The sequence below is a fragment of the Prionailurus bengalensis genome, chromosome B1 (genome assembly GCF_016509475.1).
Source record: "Prionailurus bengalensis isolate Pbe53 chromosome B1, Fcat_Pben_1.1_paternal_pri, whole genome shotgun sequence".
NCBI classification, from domain to species: Eukaryota; Metazoa; Chordata; class Mammalia; order Carnivora; family Felidae; genus Prionailurus; species Prionailurus bengalensis.
In genome coordinates, this window is record NC_057344.1 from 192943275 (window position 1) to 192969532 (window position 26258).

At 43.4% G+C, this 26258-nt stretch overlaps 1 protein-coding gene across 1 annotated transcript in view; it reads right to left on the bottom strand.

The window, feature by feature from the left end:
• Nucleotides 1–1888: 1888 nt before the first annotated feature.
• Nucleotides 1889–26258, bottom strand: part of LAP3 (leucine aminopeptidase 3) — a 28194-nt gene continuing 3824 nt past the window's right edge. The window contains exons 3-13 of the mRNA XM_043572890.1: nt 25902–25956; nt 25324–25429; nt 24094–24253; nt 22062–22226; nt 19253–19411; nt 14918–15042; nt 13399–13487; nt 12212–12314; nt 5359–5438; nt 3178–3287; nt 1889–2438 (exon numbers count right to left, since the gene is read on the bottom strand). Coding sequence (XP_043428825.1) covers nt 2249–2438; nt 3178–3287; nt 5359–5438; nt 12212–12314; nt 13399–13487; nt 14918–15042; nt 19253–19411; nt 22062–22226; nt 24094–24253; nt 25324–25429; nt 25902–25956 — 1342 coding nt within the window. The 3' untranslated portion in view covers nt 1889–2248. The remainder of the gene's footprint in view (nt 2439–3177; nt 3288–5358; nt 5439–12211; nt 12315–13398; nt 13488–14917; nt 15043–19252; nt 19412–22061; nt 22227–24093; nt 24254–25323; nt 25430–25901; nt 25957–26258) is intronic.

A 26258-nucleotide genomic window follows, 5' to 3' on the forward strand; every position in this document is an offset into this window, starting at 1 on the left:
TTTGTTGACTGAACAAAAATATAACACCATAATGGAACTAGTGGACTCCAGCAGTTCCCAAACTCTTTTTGGGTCTTAAGACCCCTTTATGCCTCTACAATATTATTGAGTACGACAAACATTTTTGTTTGTATGGGTTGTCAGTATTCAATTAAAACTTAGAATAGGTAAAATATCTACCTATTAAAACTGAGAATTTAAAATATTTATTTAAAAATAAACCAGTTAATGTTACCATCAATGTTTTAATATATATAACTTTTATAAAACCAAAAAAAAAAAAAAAACCATCGGAACAGTGGGAATCACTTCACTTTTTTGCAAAAGTAAAAGACTTAAACGCTTCCCATCCTCATGTGGTCTCCAACCCCAACAGCCACCTGGGACTGTGAGAGAGACTTGAGGCTGGGGGGTGATTCGCATTTCCCAGTCTGGATATCCAACCACCATAGATGGGGCCGCTTCAGTTTGGGGGTTCTCTACTTCAGCTACCACGTAACACTATCGTAATCTAAACCACTACTGTTTTGGCGTGCAGCGCAGCCATGCCTAGACCTCCCTGATAGACATGGGTAATACCACCTGCCTCAGAGCGTGGTTCTGAGACGAGCGAAGGGTTTGTGAAATACCTGGCAGCCAGATGCATGTGCAGTGACAGCTAAATTTCATCTCAGCCAGACTAAATAAGCACATGAATCCAGGGCTAAGTCATGCTTTTTGGATCCCACGCTCTAATAAACACGAGTTGTCGTTCCTCTCTTTATAAAATGCCTTTGATAGAAAGCTTTCTATGAAATCCCTGCTTCACCTTCTGAGTCACCTAGAAGAAACCGAAATGCTTCTAGTTTCCCTTCACAAAGTGGTGGTTCCACCTTTTTCCATCTTTCCTGACAAAGTACCTTCTGGACATGGATAATCAGGGGCACCTGTGTTTCCTCACTATTCCTGCATGATTTTAATTCTAACACAAATGTGCATTCCCATACCCATTCCCTCTCTATAAACCACTTAAGACACATAACATCCTCTTACATGTCACATTTCTTAAATATTAAAAACAACTCCAATAAACATGTTTTCTGTCAAATGTTCAATCTTAAAAAAAAAGGTATAGATAGATCCAATTCATGGGTAATTTGTTCACCTAGATACAAAAAAGTAAAAAAGAGGAGAGGTTTGTTCTATCCTAAATCTGCACAAGTAGAATTTTGTTGATTGGTTGTAGTCCCAGGTGATAAGCAATACTCTACCCATGAACATTCCTTTTATTGGGTTTTTTTTTTTTTTTAATGTTTATTTTTGAGAGAGAGAGACACACAGTGTGAGTGGAGGAGGGGCAGAGAGAGAGGGAGACACAGAATCTGAAACGGGCTCCAGGCGCTGAGCTGTCAGCACACAGCCCAACGCAGGGCACGAACCCACGAACCGTGCGATCATGACCTGAGCTGAAGTCGAACGCTCAACCGACTGAGCCACCCAGGTGCCCCTCTTGGTCTGGTTTCTTCACTTAAATATATTCCACATCTATTCAAGCCACCGTATTGACAGAAAGCACTACAGTGTAATAAACAATTAAGAATGCCAGCTCTGGAGAGAAGCCCCCTAGTGTTTAATCTCTGCTTTCCCACTTACTAGCTTGATGACATTGTTGGCATGTTATTAACCCTCCCTCTGGTGCCTCACTTTCCTCATCTGTAATCTGGGGATAATAGTACCTACCTCACCAACTGATAAGCTCATCACTGAGTACTCTAAAGTGATCATTAACATTGGAGAAAATACTGTATCACTATGCCCCAACTTACTTAGTTCACATAACACAGCCAGAAGAGACAAGTTATAATTGTCACTGAGTTGACAGTAATACAGAATACCAGAGCCACACCAGTGAGCATAAAAAGTTGGATTTATTTTTTCTGACAAGTACATAGGAACCTTTAGTTTGTTCCTAGCATCACAAATCTAAAATACATTTTGCTCCTCACTTAAAAACATCTACTCTGAAAATCAGGTAGTTTTTCAACATGTAATCATTTATAGAATATCTTAAAAGTCATTGCCAAGCAAGATTATTAGCTTTACCTTTATAAATCTCTACTTAAAACGGAAAAAAATCAAGATAATCAAATTTTTCTACATTTTTAAATACCATCCTTTGTTTCTTTTAAGATTTTCATCCATTCATTCAAAAATATTTTGAGGCTCAACTGCTCATTTAAGAGAACTGAAAAATTTTAGAGGATCTGAACTAAGCACTATCTTGACTGAAATGAAGCAAGAACTCTATCAGGGTCCTTGTGGGCCTCCCGGTCATGCCCTTCCGCAGATACGGAACCTCATCTTTGTTGGTCATCACACCTGCTATATCTAAATGTGCCCACTTAGGATGAGTCACAAATTCTTTCAGGAATGCTGCAGCCGTACATGCTCCTGCAGACCTGAAGAGAAAGACAAAAGCCATTGTTTAATGCCATGTAAATGTGCACTGACCATTTCATTAAGATCCTCCATTCGTGCTAAGTAGCTCCTATGAGCAGACAGCAAAAGTCAAGCTTATGAGATCTACTAAGAACTTAACCCAGAAACCGCTTTCAGAATATTTATTCTCAGACACAGCTTTAAGGTAAAGAATAAATTCCAGATTCCTCTTCCCCATGGTAATGAATTCACTTATTTTTCATCATTTTCCCTTACCATTTATTTAAAATAACTTTTAGGGGTGCCTGGGTTCCTCAGTTGGTTAAGCATCCAACTCTTGGTTTCGGCTCAGGTCATAATCTCATGGTTTTGTGGGTTTGAGCCCTGCTTCAGGCTCTGTGCTGGCATTGCAGAGCCTGTTTGGGATTCTCATTCTCTCTCTCTCTCTCTCTCTCTCTCTGTCTCTCTCTCTGTCTCTCTCTCTCTCTCTCTCCCCTCCCCACCCCGCTCATGCTGTCTCTCTCCAAATAAATAAATAAACTTAAAAAAATAAAATAACTTTTAGATTTGAAAACATACAAAATTTTGAGAACCAGTTGGAAAATACCTTAAAAATTAAAGACATTAGGAATTAGTGCTTATGAACACTGCATCAAAAGAAAATTGGCTATATTTTTCTGTGAAAGGGCATAAAATTAAAGTGATCGTTTTGGTAACCAATGATTATAAAGGTGTACTTTTATAGCTCATTTTACATACCTGTATTTTCCAATGTTATTAACATCAGCAAGTTGGCAATCTACAACTTGTCTTGTATAATGTTCAAAGAGAGGCATCCTCCAGACACGGTCCCCTGTTTCAATGCTGGCCTAGAGAAGAAATAGGTACAATAGTTAGAAGACTGCGTGAAGTAGGTTCTGGTTAAATTCATGGCACTGATGTATTCAGTGCAGGAAAGAAAGAACTGTTCTCTCTGACCTATTACTCTAAAACAGGAAACTATACAACCAGGTCCAGAATCATTTCAGTTAATTCAAAGAATTACTTAAGAATTATAAAAGAAACCAGGAATGTTGTAAAATGTCCCACAAATTTGTAGGATATCTGCTAAAACCATCAAATATTATGGATTTCAATTTACAATAATCTGGTATCCAGCAGTACATCCAGGCTTTGTGGGACTGATTAGGGGGAAATAGTCTTCGTGATGCTCATCACCTCAGTGTGCTGGGGAAAGACATGTCTGAAACTGCACCACTGAAGACCAGAGCCTAAGACAAGGTGAGCTTATTCATTCACATAATCAAAACCACACTCGTTCACATTCACCATTTACTGAATCGCTACAGAGCACCGCCAGGTGTTGGGGATATAAAGAAATTTAATGTCTGAGCCATCAGAGGGCTCAAAGGCTAGTAGGAGAAACAGATACACAGACTGTTTTAATACACTGTGGTCAGAAGTAAGACCCAAAAGTGGAAAGTCAGGAAGCAGCAACAGAAGCTGTTATTTTGAGACATGAGTAAATAGATGAATCAGCCCCAGGGTTGAACGTGTCTGCCTCTGGAAAAACAGACTGTAGACTGTTGTAGATTGCTGACTGGGATTTAAATGTTTATACACATATAACTTTGATTTTTTTTAAAAAGCTTAAATTTTAAAAAGTCAAGGGGCGCCTGGATGACTCAGTTGGTTAAGGATCCGACTTTGGCTCAGGTCATGATCTCATGGTTCATGAGTTTGGGCCCCACATCGGGCTCTGTGCTGACAGCTCAGGGCCTGGAGCCTGCTTTGGATTCTGTGTCTCCCTCTCTCTCTGCCCCTCCCCTGCTCGTGCTGTGTGTGTCTCTCTCTCAAAAATAAATAAACGTTAAAAAAATAATTAAAAACAAATAAAAACAGCAGCATTGTGGGTGCTTGATAAAGAGGGACATGGGGTGCATGGCAGGCTAGAGGAGAGTCCCCCCACCTGCCCAGCCTGGCAGGAGACAACTGAGCTGAATGTCCCAAGTGCTGGGTGGGGAGGGCAAATTCTTAAATATAAAGAATGTATTCAGAGACATTTTGTATTTGTCCCCCAGTGGCACGCAGGAAGCTCCCATTCATTACTTGTTGAACGAGGAGGGGTCAGATGGAGCTGTCTCATTACCCAGCAGATACACCGGGTCTGGAGCTCAGGAGAGACGGGAGCAAGCAGCAGAGAGGTGCCCGCTGAAGCTGCTGGGCTTCCCTGTGAAGCCTGGGAAAAGCGTGTAGCCTAGGGCTGAACGCCCATCAAAGGGGCAAAGGAAAAAACTAGCAAAGGAGGCTGAAATAGAAGTCAGTGAAGAAGGGAACCCGAAGAAATTGTCACAGAAGCTAAGAGTAGGGTGTCACCAAAAGGCCGGGGTGGAGTGCTGCCCCCAGCCAGGCTAGTGAGGCTGAGTGGTGCTGACTGGGGAACGCCACAGGCAGTGGGGCAGCGTGGGGGAGGGGCGACAGAGACTGCTGTCTGGAAGAGGCAGGCTGGCTACGAAGGGGTGTGGAGGAGGCACAGAGCACAGCGGTCAGTAGACATACTTCACACTGCCCACAAATAGCCAGGATGCCCTGTCGACTCACAACACGCATTCACTGAAGGCTATCCCTTCCTTTACAAAGCTGTCCTCAAAACCTTTCCTACCTCAGGGATTCTACACGGTGGCCGTGGTATTTGAGTCACTTTCACATCAGTCTGAGGCCACAAAAGGAGAAGAGAAATGTGGTATCATAATTATAATTTTGGAATGTTTATAGAGAACCCAAAGCACATTGAATAGAGTGTATTGTATTTTCAATTCAAAGGCAAACCTACGACAAAAAAATCACTAGGTCACGTAGGGGTTGAAGAAAGAATAACTTAGGTTTAATCATAATAATTTAATAATCTCTGTAATTTCAGTCTCTACATATTATTCCCACCTCAAATAGTCTGTTCCACAGCCAGGACGAATTGGTGAAGACCCCAGTGGCACCGGACCCCAGAGCTATGTCCATGGCACCTGCAAGACATAAGCCCTCAGGTCAATGTTCAGCGTCTTCAGGCACGATGTGTTTCTCTGCTGCTCAAACCAAAAGTTCAGTCTTTAATATGATTTTAATGTATGCTTCATTTTCAAAAATAGGTAACCTTAGAAAATCCTTACAGTATACACTTAAGATCTTCCTAGTTCCTCAACTGGAAGTCAGCTTCAGTGATTAGAGAAAACGTAAAAAAGGAAACAATACCAAACATCACCAGTAATCTCATCCTCAGCATAACCATTATATATTTTAAATATTTCCTTCCAGATTTTTTCTAAACTTAAAAAAAAAAAAAACCAAAACATAAGACCATACTGTTCATGTCCAAATATGTGTTTTTCCTCTTATGCTTTAAGCATTTATTCCTCTTGGGGTGCCTGGGTGGCTCAGTTGGTTAAGCATCTGACTCTTGATTTTCACTCAGGTCATGATCTCATGGTTCCTGAGTTCAAGCCCTGCATCAGGCTCTGCGCTGATAGAGTAGAGCCTGCTTGGGACTGTCTCTGTCTATCTCTGTCTCCCTCTCTCTGTTCCTCCCTGGCTTGTACTCTCAAACAATCTTAAAAAAAATTTAAACATTTATTCCTCTTTTATAAACAAACATTAGAAAGTAGTTTTAATGACTTTAAAAGTCCACTGGGTACAGGTATCATAATTTACCTTTTATGGAGCACTTAAGCATCTCTAATTCCTCAGTATTTCTAACCACATCTGCTGTAAGACTCTGCCTTTTAAAAAAAAGTGTTCTTATTTTACCATACTTAATTTGTTTCATCTTCATTTGCTTCTCCAACAAATTTGCATCACCTTGGAAGACTTTTCTTTTTACATTAATATATATATATATATTTTTAATGTTTATTCATTTTTGAGAGAGACAGAGCATGAGCAGGGGAGGAGCAGAGAGAGAGGGAGACATAGAATCCAAAGAAGAGTCCAGGCTCTGAGCTATCAGCACAGAGCACGACACAGGGCTCAAACTCATGAACCATGAGATCATGACCTGAGCCAAAGTCAGACACTTAACCGACTGAGCCACCCAGGCACCCCTTACATTTATATACATATAAATGTATACACATATGTATATACATATATATATATACGGTTTTTTTTGTTGGGTTTTTTTTTTTGTTTTGTTTTGTTTTGTTTTGTTTTTTTTTGAGAGAGAGAGAAAGAAGAGGGCCAGAGAGAGAGGGAGACACTCTGAGCTGTCAGCACAGAGCCCGATGCGGGGCTGGAACTCACAGATGGTGAGATCATAACCTGAGCTGAAGTCGGACGCCCAAATGACTGAACCACCCAGGCGCCCCACATTAATATATTTTTTAAATCAAGTTAAAAATCCATATTTCCAGGGTTTTGTGGGTACATGTTCCTGAATGCCTACCACAAGTAGATGCTACAGCTTAGCGGCGCCTTCTCTGGTTCCAGTATTGGCTCCAGGCAATTTTGTTTGTTACCTGCCTGGTCCTGCTGCAAGCTCTGGGGCAGGGATCACATTAATTCCTAAGTATTCACATAGGGCCTAGCACTCTGCCTGGGGCACAGGAGCTCAGTATTTATGCGAAGGGAAAAGCCAACCCTAGTACCATTCGGTACTAGGATACTCCTGGAACGTCAGGGGAGACACCACAGAAGATGAGGGAAATTCTATAATTTTCACAAGGTGGCACCTGCTACCTATAACACAAGGCATGTGCAGGGTGCTCCTTAATCCTTAACTGTAGCTTTGCGTGGTGGCTATTCATGGACCGGTTGTTAGCATCTCCCCCACGAAAAACTGAAACTTGAAGACAGAATTACATACACTGTTTTGTAAACTTTTTGACAATAAACAAAACTTCCCACATTCTTCCATTTCTTTGCAGTTGGGATTAGTGGCCGTATGACACCCCAATGAGCGATTCCCTACACTTCCATGTTTGTGGTATTTGCACACTTCTCTGACTTAAATAAAGCTTAGCAATTCCTACCAAATAACAGCAGCATTCTTCACAGAGCTAGACAAAACAATCCTAAAATTTGTATGGAACCAGAAAAAATGCAAATAGCCAAAGCAATCCTGAAAAAGAAAACTGAAGCTGGAGGCATCACAATCCTGGACTTTAAGAAGTATTACAAAGCTGTAATCATCAAGACAGTATGGTACTGGCACAAAAACACACACTCAGATCAACGGAACAAAATAGAGAACCCAGAAATGGACCCACAAACATATGGCCAACTAATCTTTGACAAAGTAGGAAAGAATATCCAATGGAATACAGTTTCTTCAGCAAATAGTGCTGGGAAAACTGGACAGCAACATGCAGAAAAATGAACCTGGACCACTTTCTTACACCATACACAACAATAAACTCAAAATGGATGAAAGACATAAACATAGGACAGGAAGCCATCAAAATCCAAAGGAGAAAGCAGGCAAAAACCTCTTTGATCCCCGCCGCAGCAACTTCTTACTCAACACGTCTCTGGAGGCAAAGGAAGCAAAAGCAAAAAGGAACTACTGGGACCTCATCAAAATAAAAAGCTTCTGCACAGCAAAGGAAACAATCAGCAAAACTAAAAGGCAACCGACAGAATGGGAGAAGATATTTGCAAATGACATATCAGATAAAGGCTTGGTATCCAAAATCTATAAGGAACTTTTCGAACTCAACACCCAAAAAACAAATAATCCAGTGAAGAAATGGGCAAAAGACATGAATAGACACTTCTGCAAAGAAGACATCCAGTTGGCCAACCGACACATGAAAAATGCTCAACTTCACTCATCAGCAGGGAAACACAAATCAAAACCACAATGAGATACCACCTTACTCCAGTCAGAATGGCTAACATTAACAACTCAGGCAACAACAGGTGATGGCGAGGATGCGGAGAAAGAGGATCTCTTTTCCCTTGTTGGTGGGAATGCAAACTGGTGCAACCGCTCTGGAAAACATTATGGAGATTCTTCAGAAAATTAAAAATAGAACTACCCTACGACCTAGCAATTGCACTACTAGGTATTTATCTGAGGGATACAGGTGTGCTGTTTCAAAGGGGCACATGCACCCCCATGTTTATAGCAGCGCTATCAACAATAGCCAAAGTATGAAAAGAGCCCAAATGTCCATCAGTGGATGAACAGATAAAGAAGATGTGGTTTATATGTACAATGGAGTATTATTCGGCAATCAAAATGAATGAAATCTTGCCATTTGCAACTACGTGGATGGAACTGGAGAGTGTTATGCTAAGTGAAATTAGAGAAAGACAAATGTCATATGACTTCACTCATATGAGAAATTTAAGATATGAAACAGATGAACATAAGGGAAGGGGAACAAAAATAATATAAAAACAAGGAGGGGAACAAAACATAAGAGACTCATAAATATGGAGAACAGAGGGTTACTGGAGGGGTTGTGGGAGGAGAGATGGGTAAATGGGTAAGGGGCATTAAGGAATCTACTCCTAAAATCGTTGTTGCACTATATGCTAACTAACTTAGATGTAAATTTAGAAATAAAAAATCATAAAAAAGAAATAAAGCTTAGAGGAATCATTTCATTTTGTTAATCTTGGTCAACCCATCACCACACCCATGCCATGAATAAGCTGACTCTTCAGGAAAGAGAGCAGTACTTTGGTATCCGATTACTCTGTGCCATGAGTGCATGGATTGTACCTTTTGCCCAAAACATCACAAGTAAATTACATTAATAGTTGGTTAATAATAAGGAATTTTGAACAGTTGACAATTTAAAACAAAAACTGGTGACCCATATGCAAAAACCCGTAATTCTGCACGACATTTGGTAACTCAGGTCTGTTTGGGTCATTTGTTCCTTCAGGTTTTGTTACTCTCTACCTCCCAATTCTCTCTCAAACCTATCTGCTGCTCTCTTCCACCACTGTTACCACTGTTATCCACCACCTGGACTACAGTAATAATGGTCTTTAAAACAAAAAACAAAAACCTCGTAGAAATGTCCAAATATACACAAAGAGAACAGTACCTTACATGCACAGATACCCATTAACCAGCATCAACAGTAACCAACTCACGGGCAAGCTTGTTTCATCTATACCCCCCACCCGCCCAACCCCCTCCTGCTCAACAGATTATTTTGAGGCCACCTGCAGATACGACAACATTCATCCTCACACACGCACTCACACATCCACAAGAGTCAGCAAGTACACATTGCTCACCGCCTAGCTGGCCTGCCAGTCACCTCGCGCCCTTCTCCAGTGCATTCTGCACACGGCCAGCATGAGCCCTGATGGCGCCAGTTTCATGGAGCAAACTTGATCTCATTGTCCCAGAGTTTCCTGCTGCACTTGCCTCAGGACAATACCCAGTAACATGCCAAGGTGGAGCCGGGGTCTAGCACCTCCTAGAATGTCGGCTTTGTGTGCCTGCCCCAGCTGCACTGTGCTCTCCTCAGTCCCATTCACCATTGCCCCCACAAGCCCTTAGGTGAAGGGTGCCCTCCGCTGGGATGCTCTTCCTTCCCTCCTCCACCCAGTGGTGCCTCCGCTTTCAGATCCCAGCTCAAGCAGCAATTCTCAAACAAGATGCCCAACTCTCAAATAAGAATGTGATATCTTCTACTAAAGGAATAGGAAGTGACAGACATAGATATTTAATATGATCCAACTGAGATCAAGGCTCTGAAGCTGACTTCATTACCTACTTTAGAAAATGATCTATTTTCTTTTTTTTTTTAATTTTTAAAAAAAAATTTTAATGTTCATTTATTTTTGAGAGAGACCGAGTGCAAGCAGGGGAGGGGCAGAGAGAGAGAGGGAGACACGGAATCTGAAGCAGGCTCCAGGCTCCCAGCTGTCAGCACAGAGCCCTACACGGGGCCTGAACTCACAAACCATGAGATCATGACCTGAGCCAAAGTCGTATGCTTTACCGACTGAGCCACCCAGGTGCCCCGAAAATGATCTATTTTCTACATAATTACAGAACTGATACCATCACCAATTTCAGAATTACCAATAGCAGAGGCATACTTTCTGTTTTCTTTTCCAAGGCCCATTTGGAGCCGTTTATAAGTTACCAGAACTGTCATAGTCTCATAGAAACATCAAAGCTCCAAGGATGTCACCCCTCTTACTCCATCCCAAATCAGAAAGTTGCACTAGAAAAATGAAATGAAATGAAATAAAAACAGCATGACTGAATGGTCATCCCCTAAACACGCCATCATTCCTACGGTCTGACACGGGCCTGCCTTTTCAAGGATAGTATCATTGGTTCAGTGTCTGGCAGGACAGTAACATCAACCTATATCATCTCACCTCATCTGCACAGAAACCCCTCCTGTTAATGGGGTGCTATTATACCCCTTTTACAGATGAGACAACTGAGGCCTTGTTCAAAGTCACATGCTGTTAAGATGCAAGACAAGTTTCAAAATCAGGTCCTTTATCTCTGAAGACTATGTACCTCCTCCCACCATGAACCTGGGGTTGGAAAGTGTTTCTTACTGTCCCCTTTGATCACAGCTACTGGAACTCAGAAGGGGCCAGTCACTGTGTGGGGAGCTTCCCCTGGGCCAACATCTGGGCAGTGTAAAGGTGCTCTTAGTTACCTGAGACCAATTTTCTCACCCTCAGAGTAGACAAAAAAAAAAGGGGGGGGGGGACTGTGCTTCCTCATTTACAGGAAAGGTGCACTATACCACCCACCTCACTGCCACCCCCCAAACACCAGCCTCAGCACCTCCACCCTTCAGCTCACGTGTTTGCTAAATCAAACAGAAGACAAAAGACCACAAAAATACTACAATGCTAGCTTAAAAAAAGGCCTCCCAGCAAATAAATCTATGCAGTATTGTTACAGTCACATAAAAGGGAAAACATGAACTGATTTCTGCTAAAGTAAAGGCTCACATGATCAGAAGAATAAAAACCGAAAGAGAAAAAATGGTCTGAATTTTAACCTTCACAGAGGCAGAAACAACAAATCTCGGCAAGAGAACTGCTGGATGAAAGACTCCTAACATTCGCTTTGTGCAGCAAGGCAGTGTGTGCTGTCACCCCTTTGGGAATGAATTTGTTACTCTACCCAACAGTGGTGTCCCAGCCTTCCTTCATCCAATGCCCGCCCCGTGTGGGCACTGTATTAGGCTTTCTAAAAACTCCCTATCTCCCAATCTGCCAGGCAAATGCACTTTGTCCCAGGTACTGATGCTCTAGGGGGTCAGGTAACTTGCCCAAGGCTGAACGACTGTTAAGTGGGAGACGCCCAAATCCAGCCTTGGAGCTTACGCTTTGCACCACACCACCTGTTAAATGAGGACCTCCCTACCCACCCTCCGAGGTTTTTGTTTCTTTGTAACGTCAAGTACAGGAAGTTCAGAAAACTCAGCTGGCATTGGGTAGGTTATGATTAACGCAAACAGCTACTGATTTGGGGATTTATCACTAACCTTTTCGGGTCTGTATCAAATAGCAATAACACCACAAACATCTCGTGTCATTTTTAGATGTCACTCTGGGTGGGCTGATACAACTCACTTGTTATTTCTTTTTTTTTAAGAGATATAGCCTGAGATGTTTTAAAACCACAAATCCAACATCCAAACCAGTTTAAGCTGCAGAACGATTCCTCTGGTGAAAGATGTCCGAATGCAAGTGGAGCAAGCCCACGTTCAGCAAAATCACGCCCTGAGTTAACGTGTACGCCCTATGCCAACAGATACGGCTTTCCTCAAACAAAGGTAGGAAAAGCAGGCTGTTTGACCTGTTAGGGTGGCAGCATTGATGATGACCTTTGGGTTAAAGGTGTGCGCATAACAAAGTGCATCAGCCAGTATGAGCCTCCCCTCTGCATCCGTGTTATCGATCTGCAAAGAGAAGGGTCAAAAAAAAAAAGGGTAAGATAACACAAACAATGAGTATCAAAACTGGATACAACACTGTTTAACTTAAATGTAAGAAAAGCCAGTGTGACATCTGTTACTCAGTATCAAAACATACTTCAATTAGAATAGGAACGGATTTAGGGGCACCTGGGTGGCTCAATCGGTTAAGTGGCCGACTTCGGCTCAGGTCATGATCTCACAGCTCGTGAGTTTGAGCCCCACATCGGGCTCTGTGCTGACAGATCAGGGCCTGGAGCCTGCTTCGGATTGTGTCTCCCTCTCTTTCTGCCCCTCCCCTGCTGGCACTCTGTCTCTCTCTCTCAAAAATAAACATTAAAAAAAAAAAAAAAAGAATAGGAACAGATTTAATCTGAAGAGCAAACATGCTTTCATAAGCCCTGTACCAGAGCTGATGACCAAACGCTCATTCATGGCTTTGAAAGCAAGAATAAATAGAAAATGTCTGGTCCATTTTACCAACAAGTTTCTCACAGGATAAAGGAAGATTTCAAGATTTCTGAAAACAAAGAGGCTAAAGAGTTTAAGAAAGTTACAGTGAAAGGGCAGCCTGGATCTCCAGACAGAACTCTTTGCAACTTAAGCAACTTTATATATATTATATTCCCTACTTTTACACAGAGGCCCAGGCATTATGGGCAGTGCGTGCATGCATGCAGGTGCCCCAGCAGAGAACCCGCTGCCACATCACCAGGAGTGCAGAGTCCATGATTCAGGTCAGTGTGCCCCGCCTGAACACCAAAACGGAAAAAGCTAATCATGGCACAGGTAAAGACAGCTCTCGCTTTCCTGCTTTGCTGTGCTCTACAGGGCCTGCTGCAGACTTGTAATTTGTGTGTATAGCACATAGGAGGAACAGTAAGACAGGGAAAATGTTCTTAAAATTCCCCATAAAATACTTCTAACTGCATGGAAGGCCACTTAAATAAAGACACCGCCCTCCTCTAAATGGAGCTCACGCTCTGCTTCCCTTCAAGTGTGTTTATGTGGCCACTGGGGATTCCTATAGGAACACCCCAATGGGGAGGGCTGTCTTCCACTCACACACCTGTATGGTCTTCCCGTTCCTGGCTTTAACGACATCCCCAGGCTTGTTGGCCTTACCGCTGGGCATGTTTTCACAGAGAGGGGCCAAACCTATTGGAAAAGCATATATGAATGAACGTGGAATGTGCCGGGTCCAAACTCACCCCCCCGAGGACTGAGGCCACTGGGGGGCCATCAGAAGTATGCCAGAGACATTACCTTAAGCAAGTGATCAAATTTAGCATCACCAGTGACCCAAATGACATCATGTGCACCAGCAACAGGAAGTGCACACTCATGTAGCCTTCTTATCAAGGAGTCTAATCTGATTCTATCCTGAAGACACAACCAAATAAATCCAAATTGTGGACCATCAGAAGACAAGCCTGAACCCTTCAAAACTGCCAATGTCATGAAAGAATAAAATAAAAGGGGAGGAAAAGATTCCAAAATAGAAAAAAATTGGAGACATGGCAACCACATGCAATGTGTGATCCTTAACTGGCTCTCAGATTTCAAAAATAAAAACTTGTGTATGCCTGTGTGCACAAAATAAACATTTCTGTGGACAACTTGGAAGTCTGAATTAGAGGACTGTGTATCAAATTCCTGGAAATAATGGTATTGTTGTTGCACAGGGTGTCCTTGTTCTTAGGAGACAGACACACGCTGAAGCATTCAGGGGTGACCTGGCATATGTCTGCAACTTACTTTCGAAAGTTCAGCAAAATAGGACGAGGATATTGGCAGGACGGGGGAGGCACATGTGAAACAGACCTGACTTCCAAGTTCACCTTCCCTTGGTATAAACCACGGATGGGACACCGGGCAGTTAGTTAACCTAAGTCCTCCCCCGCCATCCCTACACTCCTGAGACACAGCGAGCCCCCAGCAGCGTCTGTCATCCTGAATGACACAAAGAGTGGCTGTGGACGGAACACTTCTTGTGTCCCAGGCATTTTCTGTATTTCATGCCTTGTAATCAGCCACAAGCCCGAGGAGGCCACCCCTGAATGAGCTGGAGGTGTTCTTCCACCCAGACTGCTGAGCGGTTTTCACTGGAGTTAAGTCACAAGCCCCACATTGGGTGCCCCTGACTGCTAACCACTGTCTGCAGAAGTACAAAAACTCAATTCTAGTTACGGCCCACATTTAACTCCACCAGTTCAGACAAGAAGACACTTAGCTACCAGCTTGTGCTTGAGGAAAAGCTATTTAAAAACCATTTCCTGGGGCAGCTGTTGGTCAAGCTCAGTCAGTTAAGCGGCCGACTCTTGATACTGGCTCAGGTCATGATGTCATGGTCGTGAGACTGAGCCCCTCCTTGAGCTCCATGGTGAGCATGAAGCCTGCTTGGGATTCTCTCTCCCTGTCTCTCTGCCCCTCCCTTGCTTGCTCTCCAAATTAGTTTATTAATTAAATCTTAAAAAAACAAACACATTTCCTGATTTTTTTCAGGTTAGAGGAAACTATGTTTGCTGCCCATTCTGCCATTTGACTGGATTCCAGAACTCTCCAGGACACGCCCCTTGTCCCCTCACCTATGATGTTAATGGGTAGGTTCAGCTTGGCAGCAGAGACGATGGCTGAGCAGATGGTGGCAGCTCCTCCCATGTCAGCCCTCATGAGGTCCATATTTGCAGAGGCCTTGATGGAAATGCCGCCACTGTGGGGGGAAAGGACAGCAGCCGTATCAGTGGCGAAAGAGAGGGCTCACGTCCCTTTAAGAAAGAATATATAAGCTGAGGCATCATCTACCTGGCAAAGAAAATTCAAGTTTCTAAATTGAGAATCTGAATGACTTAACATTTTAAAAGATGATATCACAGTCTTTATAAAAACATAAATGGGTGTCCTGGCTCATTTTATTTCTTGTTGATTGAAACATAGCAGTGTCAGTGGAGCCATTACTAAGTCATGTAATCGGTGCTGTTCAAACCCATCTCTGTATTAGCTCATTAGCTCCTGACACCCACATAGACGTGTCTTTTCAGCAAATTTTGTGAGTCAGTCAACTTATTGAACCTGAGGATCACAAACTGTTAAGAAACGCCAACAAGCTCAGAAGACTGGGAAGATCCCTCGCAAGCCACAGAAGGACACAAGGACAATTCCTTCCGACACCCCTAAGGTGCACTCCATCCTGCTGATGGCAAAATACAACCCGAATCAGGCAGAGGCATGAGGAAGATGCTCCCCAGAAGCCTTAAAGACAGTGCTCAAACCCAAGAGCCAAGATGGGTTTCAGTTGGCAAGAAACCTAAACTACTGCCCCAAACAGGCTTCTCTGACTACCTAGTGACTTTTCTGCTTCCAGTCTGCAAGAGTCCGGAAGCCACAGGTTTTGCAGGCTGGGCTTGGAGCTGGGGCTCACACTGTGAGTTCTGAGATGTGCTGCTGACCTGACCTGGCGGTTCCAGAGTCTATTCCCTGCACTGAGGTCTGCTTTCCTTAGAGATCAGGTCCTAATTCTCACTCATCCCAGAAGCTCTGGATAATTAGATGGCTGTCAATTACACCTAGAATTAAAGACGATCCACTGGCTCAGAATAAGAAAAGAAATACACTGTTGGTCCAAGAAGTCCAGGGAGAACCCCATGGGGGCAAAGGAAACACACTGGTACATGAGGTCATTCTGTCTACTGGCCACATCCTTCTCACCTTCCATTCATAGGACTACAGTTCAAAGTAACCACCAAAGAGCAGCAGTTCTCACTGCTCACCTGTTAGACTGCTCTCAAATCCATCCATTTCTTTTCTATTGAATCCATTCTGGTGAGGACATCATCATGTCATGGAGATGTCTGCCGCAGCTCCTATATATTAAGGTCTCCCTATGTCAATCTTATTACCCCCTTCATTTCATTACCCACACAATGACTATTCTTACCAAAATACAAAATATCTCAACCAACATCCCAGCAGGCTTTCTGTGTGTGTGTGTGTGTGTGTGTGTGTGTGTGTGTAAAAAAATCCTAAGTGGATTCTAAAATTGATATGTAAATGCAAATGATGCAGCCAAAAGAATTTTGAAAAAGAAGAGCAAAACTGGAGGGTCATGTTACAACATTTCAAGACAGAGCTGTACTCATTAGACACTTGGTTGCAAGGTCCTGGGGAAATGACAAAGAGGCCAGAGTTAGACCCGTAATTATATGGTCAACTGATTTAACAACGGTGCAAGGTAGTTCAATGGAGAAAGGACAGTCTTTCAAAGAGATAGGTTTGCAACAAAAAGACATCCATATGGAAAGAAAAAAAAAAAACGCCATGCTTTTCACAGCATATGCAAAATTTCAAAATGGATCCTAGTCTTAAATGCTAAAACCGTAACACTTAGAAAAGAAAACACAGACCTGGGCATTGGCAATAATTTCTTAAACAGGGTAACAAAAGCATGAAGTATAAAAGTAAAAATTGATAAATTACACTTCATCAAAATTAAAACTGCTCCTCAAAAGAGGTCACTTAAAAAAATGAAAAAGCAAGCCTGAGAGTGGGGGAAAAAAAGATACTTTCAAATACTGACCACAAACAGTTTATTATCTAGAATACAACAATGTATACAATGTATAGTTTTAAAAACTTCTAACTCAGCATGACCATCAGTCCTATAAAAAAAAAAAAAAAGGCGAAAGATTTGGACACTTCACTAAAGATATACCAACAGCCAATACTCGCAGTGAGAAGGCTAAACACCATTAGTCATTAGGGAACTAATCACACTCAAAATGAACCTCCGGCTATGCCACACATCCCCAGGAAGAGCTAGAATCCAAGAATGACAGTATCAGAGGCTGGGGAGGACGTGCCACAGCTGGATCTGTGTGCAGGAATGCAAAATGGCACAACCACTGTGGAGAAGTTCGGTCACTGTGTATAGGGAAACACGCAGTTACAGTGAATATACTTTGGTGTTCCCATATAACGGAATACAGCCCAGTGATAAAAGGCAACCAATTACTGATGTGGCCAACATGAGTGAATGTCACAGACACGATACAGAAAGAAAGCAGGCTTAAAAGAAAAGAAGAAAAGAAGTAAGAAGACTTAAAAGATCCCATGAGAATGAATTTCTAGAACAAGAAACACTCATCCACAGCCACACAAAGATGACTGGTGGCCTGAGGCAGGGGTGGGAAAGGGACACATGCAAAATGCACCAGGCCGGTGTCTGGGGTGATGGAAGGATTCTGTTTTCACAGGAGCGGAGGCTGGTGCAGGGCTATGCATATTTGTTAAACTCCTCGAACTGAATACTTCAAGGATGAATTTCACTACATACATAAATCCCATGTCATTCTTTGCCTTGGCTAGAAACCCTTCAGTTACTTCATACTGTTCTTAGAGGCAAGTCCAAAATGCCACGGGTCCCAGAAGGACCCGGCTCCACCAACCTCTCCAGCCACTGCGTCCTCTTCCCTGTGAGGCTCTGCTGTAGGTGCTCTTTCAGCTCCAGGGGCTCCCTCGTCCTTCCTGCCTTGCAGCCTCCACCGTCCTTCCTTCCCCTGCCCGACTCCCTGCTGCACTACCCTCTCCTTCCCTTCCCATCTTTATCTGAGCCTGTCACTCCTGCGAGGAAGCTTTCTACTTTACCAAGGTCTCCTTGCTCAAAATTCTCACAGCAAACACTCAAGTATGGAATTGAATTAACAATAAACTTCACACTGAACGTTAACGCTGCATTGAGATATGAGCCCAAGACAATATAAAATCATCACAATTGGCAAGACCATTAAACACAGCACCATTTTTGTGCTCTAATTTTTCCTTGCCATAGTGTTTTAGAATAAACACTTAAGTGACAATAGCATATGAATGGAACTGAAAAATCAATGTGCATATTTTGAATAGTATGAGCTTGAATCTTTTACTGAGGATCGTTTGGAGCCCAATGCTTCAAAGGAGAGGAGGTGGACCTGTGGGCAGAAGACACAGGAGGCTAACATCAGGAAGACTCTGCTGGCGGCCAGCTCTGCCCAGGACGGGCGTCACCGTGCCCAGCACACTCCTGTAAGGACACTCCATTCACGTACCAGAGTCTCTAAATGGGTGTGCACGTGTACTGGAGACACCCAGATTTAATGGACACGTAGCAGCATTTTCCAAAGTAGTTTCCAGGGACCATGAGTCCCACGAGAAATAAATTCCCACCGAAGGGAATTTAGAAAATGCTACATCCTGTGCCCTGAGAAGTCCCATAGTTAAAACAAAACAAAACGAAAATCTCACGTGTTTTATCCACCGCAATCTTTGGCCAAGTAATCCTTTTTAACTCTCACACTTAATTGGCATCTCTGAACTAGTATTCAGCAGCCAACGCTTCCTCCGGAAATACCCATACCATCTTCTCCATCTCAGTTTCTGCTTGCTTGAAATAATCAGTTTCCAATTCTAAGGAATACTTATGGCTTAACAGGATTAATGGAAGCCAGGCTGGTCAGCTAAACAAAGCAACATGAAACAGGGCAGACAGGAGGTTGTATGATCCAAACAGCTGCATCCCTGCATCCACACGAGGGATCTTTAACATCCACACGGAGAATCAAAGTGTATGGTGGAAAGATCAAGTAATTTTAAAGACAGACCCAAGTTTGACTTCCAACACTAGGTATTAGTTATGGGGCTCTGAGCAAATTATTTCATCTCTCCAACTCAGCGTTTCCTTATCTATAGAACGTCTGCCTAACTCCTAGAGGATAGACCAGGGGTGACATATGTAAAGTGCCTAACAGAGTCTCTGACACACAGTAATACATTTAAAGTAACGTAAGATTTGACCAAACACTGTGCTTTTGAAGCAAACTTTACATAAACAATACAAGTCCACACAAAGCATTCACCAAAATACAAAGCAGAGATGCATAAAGAGGTACCTGTCAAAGGTAATTCCCTTCCCAACAAACACCAGGGGCGCTTCGCCTGCATTGGGGCTGCCTCTGTAGTGAATTTCCAAGAAGACTGGAGGCTCATCGGATCCTTTGGCCACACTTAGGAACGATCCCATTTCCTGTTCCTCAATCCAAGATTTGGGTCTACAGGGCAGAAAAGGTGAAAAGTCAACACACTTACGGTTAGCTCTATTTCAAAGTAGCTTAGAAAAAGCTCATCTGCGTGTAAAACTCCTAAAATGTGCGACATAATGCTTCAATGATCACTTCCTAATTGCTTTCTGCATGTTCTTGAGCCAATCACTTGATTCTAAGCGTTTCCTCATCTATTAAATGAGGTCAAAGATGTATCTGTCAGAAGATTAACTATAGAATTACTAAGAGAGCTCATCCATGGTGCGTAATACAATGTCAGATAACAGTATAGACTCAGTAACTGCTTATTACTTGATTTGCTCCCCCTCATCTACTCACACATATCCAAAGTTTGAATGCAAGATAAAGTTAGCGAGGCTCTGAAACCACAAATGGTGCTTAAAAACAGTTACAGGGTCCACTGCTTTATTTTTTGTATTTCTAAAATGACACACACACACACACAAAAAGAACAAAAAAACCTAACCAATAAAAGAAAACAACAAAGAAAAACCCTCATAAAGCTACACTTCAATGAGTGAACTAAAGTATCGCCTTTCTTTGCTTTTTTAGAATTGCTGGAATTTGATCTTTTCAATGTTGTGACACCATTTCTCACGGTTTCAACTGCAGTTTGAGATGTCTGCTTGAAATGGGAAAACTAGTAATTATTTAACAAACACAGGATCGCTGGGGATGATCTAATGGTGGTGCCAACCAGAAAACAGATGCCATATCGCTATTCCTCGTAGGCAAGGGATACAAAGGGCTTTGTACTGATTTCTGGCCACAGTAACTAGGCCAGGAGAGAAATCCTACACTCCTACCGGCCAAGCAGAAACAGCCATATCCAAGGAGCGCTCCTCCCACACTTGACTACCCATTCGTTAAAACTATTAAACTAGGGGGGTGCCTGGGTGGCTCAGTCGGTTAAGCGTCTGACTTCGGCTCAGGTCATGATCTCACAGTCTGTGGGTTCGAGCCCCGTGTCAGGCTCTGTGCTGACAGCTCAGAGCCTGGAGCCTGTTTCAGATTCTACGTCTCCCTCTTCCTCTGACCCTCCCCTGTTCATGCTCTCTCTCTCTGTCTCAAAAATAAATGTTAAAAAAATTTAAAAAAAAAAAAAAAAAAAAAAAAAAAAGAAACTATTAAACTAGGGTTGTGTCATGGAGAGATGGCCGCCAGACTCTAGAGAGAAAAGAACATAAAGACAGAAGGATGACAATTAAAAACAAAACAACACCCACTTCAAAAGCAGCAAGGCTGTATAACATGGGCATTTTTTAATCACAAACTCAGTACTTGATGCCTTGTTAAAATCCTGTCCTTCTGGAAGTCCTGTCTGTATTTCTCTGATTCGTACCCATCCACACTACAGCCGTCAGATGCAGCTGCCTCAGTTTAATGAATTATACCGACCTGACCCACCTCCTCTGTGGCCGAACCTCCCCTTGGCTGGGACACCAGCCCCGCAGTTTCCAAGGGACCACCAAACACATGCTTCTGCACCTGAAATGCCCCACCCCACTCTCTCCATCTGCTAATTTCCAAGGAACCTCCAGACTTTGCTTAGGCACCCTTTTCATTGGCAAACTTTTCAACTTTCCCAGAACCCTCCTTGACTACTGCTTGGGCAGGATCCTCCGCACACCCCCATTTTCCTGCCTGTTCCTTCCTGTAAGCTCCTCACTTCTTTGAGGTCAAGGACCACCACCATCCGCATTTGCGTGCCCAATTCCCAGGCACACAGGAGGCACCCTCACTGGTATGTAACCACACAGTCACTATCCGCTGACACAAAGTAGCTCTGGTGTCTCCTCAGATCAAAAAAGTAACAGTCTTTGCCAAGACACCTTTATAGAGAGACTAAATGTTGCTACAAATTAAACATATGCTAACTGTTCCAAATATCAAGCTCTGGATTTTATCTTATCAAGTGCATCTTATCAAGTGCTGCATTTTCTAAAAACTATACATTTTTATTCACTCTATCTAGACCATAGGGATTTCCCCAAATAACGTGAACTCCAGTCACAACTAAGTACTGAAGATATTTTAAATGGAAGCTCCCCTGAGATACAACACTGGTAGTAAACAATTATCTAGGTAAAGCAAATATCCACTGACTTATTTTAATCATAAATTTCCCCCAAGGTCAGACTTGTTTTGCTTACAGGGATATGGGGAGATCACAAGAGGGTAACAGAACCTGGAGGGGTAGCTTTTACCTCCCACAGCCCAGCTGCTGACGATGACCACACAGGGCTGCCCAGGAACCAGCTCTGGTACCCAATTTAGGAATCTACAAGGCAGAGATTCTCATTTCATGCCAACTTAGGCATGCTGTGCTCTTTACTTATGTCAAAAAAAGATAGAAATAATTCACCAAAACAAGATATACAAATTATCAAAAAGCTAAACGGTTACAATTTGATCCAACAATTCAACTCCTAGGCACACACCTAAGAGACATGAAAACATATGTTCATACAAAAACATGGACATCAATGCTCAGAGCCGCATTATTCATGGTATCCAAAAGGTAGAGAAGCACCCGAATGTTCACCAACTGATGGCTGGGTGGGGAGATGGAAATGGAGAGTGCCTGCTAATGGGCACAAGGTTTCTTTTTGGGGTAACTGACATGACGCTGAATTACCTGACATGAACCTCTGTCTTACTACTAGCACTCTTGAGATTCTTCTCAATAATTTCAGCAAATCTGGTTGGCGTCATCTCATTGGCTGGAGTCTCCATCAGGTGGCGTGCCAAGTTCTGTCCAGAAGCAAAGAGGACTCCCTTCTGCCAGGCCTCCTGGTCCCCACTGGTAGAAGAAAGCACAAGGTCACCACGAGACAGCCTGTCAAGACACTAACTGTGTCGCAACTAGGAGGGCCCTCACCCTATAAAAACAAAAGACAAAGACTACAGGTGCAAAACAGACACATGGGACCTGGATCATTCTCTGTGCTCTGACCTGGGGGCGGGGGGGGGGGGGGGCGGGGAGCAACGTACAAGAGCTAGAAAACACAGCCCTTGCTGAGCTGAGTCAGAGGTGGTAAGCATTTTGCATTTCATGTGCATGAACAAGGGGTGGACTGATGGGTCTCTGAAGCCCTAACTCTAACACACACTGATGGAGGAGGTTTCCACATTTCCAAAGGCCCATGTTGTCCTCCTTCACTGCATCAGGGATGATGCAGCCTCCAGTGCTCACTGGACAGCAAGCACACTGCAAAGTCCTGAAGTGGATGTGAAGGTCTTTCTGCCTTCTCTGTGCCTGGGTCAGGGCTCTGAACACCACCACACCGAAGGGCAATGACCAGCTTTAAGAGAAAGGACATGCGCATGTGTTTCATGATCCCAGCTCTTCTTCCTTTCCTTTTTTTTTTTTAAGTTTGTTTATTTATTTATTTATTTAGAGAGTAAGTGCGCATGAGGGAGGGACATAGAGGGAGAGAGAATCTCAAGCAGGCTCCTCACTATCAATGCAGAGCCCAACCCGAGGCTCAAACCCACAAACCATGAGATCATGACCTGAGCTGAAGTCAAGAGTCAGATGCTTACCTGATTGAGCCAACCAGGAGCCACCACCACCCCCTGCCCCCACCAGCTCTCCTTATGCACAACAGGAACTAATACAGGTGGCATAGAGACAGAAAACAGCTCGTAGTTTGGAGGGTTTACCATGTGCCACACACTTGACAGTGTCTTTCCATCATCATAAAGGCCCTAGGAGGCTGGAATTACAGCTCTACTGAACCAACGAAGAACGTGTAACAGAGACTTCAATCACTTCGCTGACGTTACTCAGCCAGCAGGCAGGGGAGCCAGGATTCAAAGCCCGACTGACTGGTCACTGGGCCCTCGTTCCAAACCAGTCCATGACAGCTGCCAACCACCGGGCTGTGTCCTCACAGCCCCACCTCTTGAAGGTCTCACCTCTGTCTGTTCATAACAAGAGAGGCTTTATCTCCCAGACCCCAGGATAGGGCTGCAATATAGCAGGTGCTCATTAAGTCGGCTGAGAAATGAGTCTCCCCACTAGACCACAAGAGCAAGGACCATAGCTCTTCCTCTGTGTATCCTGGATTTTAACTCAGTGCCTACAGATGCTGGCTAAATGAAAACTGTTTGTATCAAAACCCGCTGGGGGGCACCTACGTGGCTTAATTGGTTAAGTGTCCGACTTCAGCTCAGGTCATGATCTCATGATTTGTGAGTTCAAGCCCCACGTTGGGCTCTGCACTGAAAGCATAGAGCCTGCTTGGGATTCTCTCTCTCTCTCTCTCTCTCTCTCTCTCTCTTCTCTGCCCCTTCCTGGATCATGCTGTCTTTCTCAAATATAAATAAATGAATAAACATTAAAAAAGAAAGAAACAAAGAAACCTGCTGGGACCTACCTGTCACCTTATTCCCTCCCTCTTCAGAGAGCTAACTGGGTCTGGCTTCCTAGTAACCAGCAAGCATGGAGGGAGTGGGAAGCCATGGGTCAAAACGTGCACATGGCGAAAGCCAGGAGCAGAACATGGACAGTTACCATACTCTTAAAATGGCTAAGGTGATGCGGGAGGTCACAGATAAGCCATGTGGCAGTGCCCGTACTGAAAAGCTCGTATGTGGTCATATCCAAATGTCCCACTATCTGAAGGTCAAGAAATGCAACCCCGGGCCTGGCTTCGTTCCATCACCTTCCGTGGAGCTTTGCCGATACAACTACTTTCTTCTTCTGCTTCAGGTCATCATACTCGTAGAGACCGAGCACTGCTCCTTCCGCAGCCGCCTGCGCATCTCCACAGGGATCCACCTCCACCGAAGAGATCTCCAGGTCCTGAATCTGCCTGCACCCCGCTTCAGAAGGACAGAGGAACCGGAAAACTGGAGTCAGTCAGAAGCAACTCACTAGCGAAAGGCAGAGGCATGGTTGTGGGCTGAGAAGAGAGGACTGGGGTTCAAATCCCAGCTGACACTTGACCTTTCTGAGCCTCCATTTCTCCTTCTGTAAAGTGAGGATGTGTACATGCCTCACAGGTTGTGGAAGACAGACTCACAGATAAAAGGACGCATCTAGCTCCTGGCAGAGTGGGCCATCAGAAGTGGCTGCTGTCACCATATTACTTCAGAAACACTACAATCTCCTGATGAAGCTTCCCAGTCACCAAGAGCTTGCCAGATTAGCAATAGCAAAGAACTGAGTCAAGTACATTAGTAACACAGCACTTTATTAAGATCAGGTCAGCAAAAAGTTGCAAATAAAAGTTATAAACGAATCACTCCCCGTGAACTTTGAAAGTAGATTTAGCAAGCACAGATGAAATACACAGAGCCAAAGATCAATCAAGCTAATTGCCACCGCCTCAGCGATGTCTTCAAAGTGTCTTTAACCACAGTCTCTGTGGTAAAGGCCTCACTCTGCTGCTCAGCTTTGCAGTGACTCAGCTGCGTCTTCCTCAACTTGTAAACCACGCACACGGCCAAGTGGGACAGGCACCTACCTTTGGTAAGCAGTAATAAACAAGCACCCTGCACTTTGCAGCCCTTTTCTCTGACTGGTAAAAAAGAGGAATCCACATCATTTAGAAGTTGGGCAACAACAGGTTTATATTACAAAAAGCAGAAAATCCACTGTAACTTTCTGGTAAAATCGAGCTCTAAGGTCCTACTACACGAGTGAATAAATGGTCTGAAAGCTCCAAACACAAGCTATGGAAATACCCAAACTAAAACTCCATAAGCTAACCTTCTGTAGCCAACATAAGGCCAGGCATATGGTGTAAGAGAAACTGAATATTTACTCAGATGAGGGTTTTCTGTGACCGCAGTTGGGTGGTGATTAAGAGGATAAAATGAGGGGAAGAGAGAATTTAAAGACGACATCCTCAAGACTCTCCATCAACCTTACACTTCACAACGGTAATGACCTGCCACAGCAGCTCTGATGTTTTCTTTGCCTTCATGCCAGTTTTCCTGCTCATCAATTCCAGCTGTCTTTCTGCCGAGGCCGACCACCACCACGCTCGGGAAGTCCTGTTCGGCACACACACAAAATCAACCACTTCCTGTCTTTAAAACATCCTTTTCAAGCAGGAATGGTACATGAGCTCCCACACAACTACCTTCGCCTCAGCACAGGAACTTCACCGTGTAATTCGGTTATTTTGGTTTTTTTTTACCCTGTATCTTGGTAAAATTTTATCACTTGTGTATTTAAAAGATAGAGTGAAGATAATCCTGCAAATAATTCTATGTAATTTGAGTACAGAAATTCTATGGCAATTGAATAAAGAAAGTCGATAGACTGAGGAATGCAGGAGATGCTGTGCTATTTGACTGCAAACTGCCCCTCAAATCTAACTAGTATTTATGGCTTAATACGGTGACAAAAGCATGCAAACAATCTGATAGGAAATTTTCTCCATGACTACGCAGTCCCCATACTTGGCACTCAGGAGGGTGCTCACTGAGGCTTTGCCAAATGAACCTAATCTTCATCTCATACCTCATGCAGACCATAAAAGGTTCGGGTTTTGCCTGCCTTCAGAGGAGGTCCAGATCTAAAACAAGAGGAAACAGGTTTTAAAATCTAGTTTGCTCTGCTCCTTTGGGCAGTGACATATTCACACCTTTAGGTTTATTATAATACTCTGCTGCTTCCGTGAGTTTGCTGTATTTATGCTTTTATCAACATACAGAATCCTCACAGGTCTGATTTTTCAGCTGCAGCACTTCTAATTCTAGCTCAAAAATTATTCAGCAAACTTCCACATTACAGTTCATACAAATTTATATGAAAACAACTGCAGAAAGCAACACCATGGATGGGTAACGTGTGGCTACAGAGGAGAGCGGAGCCCCA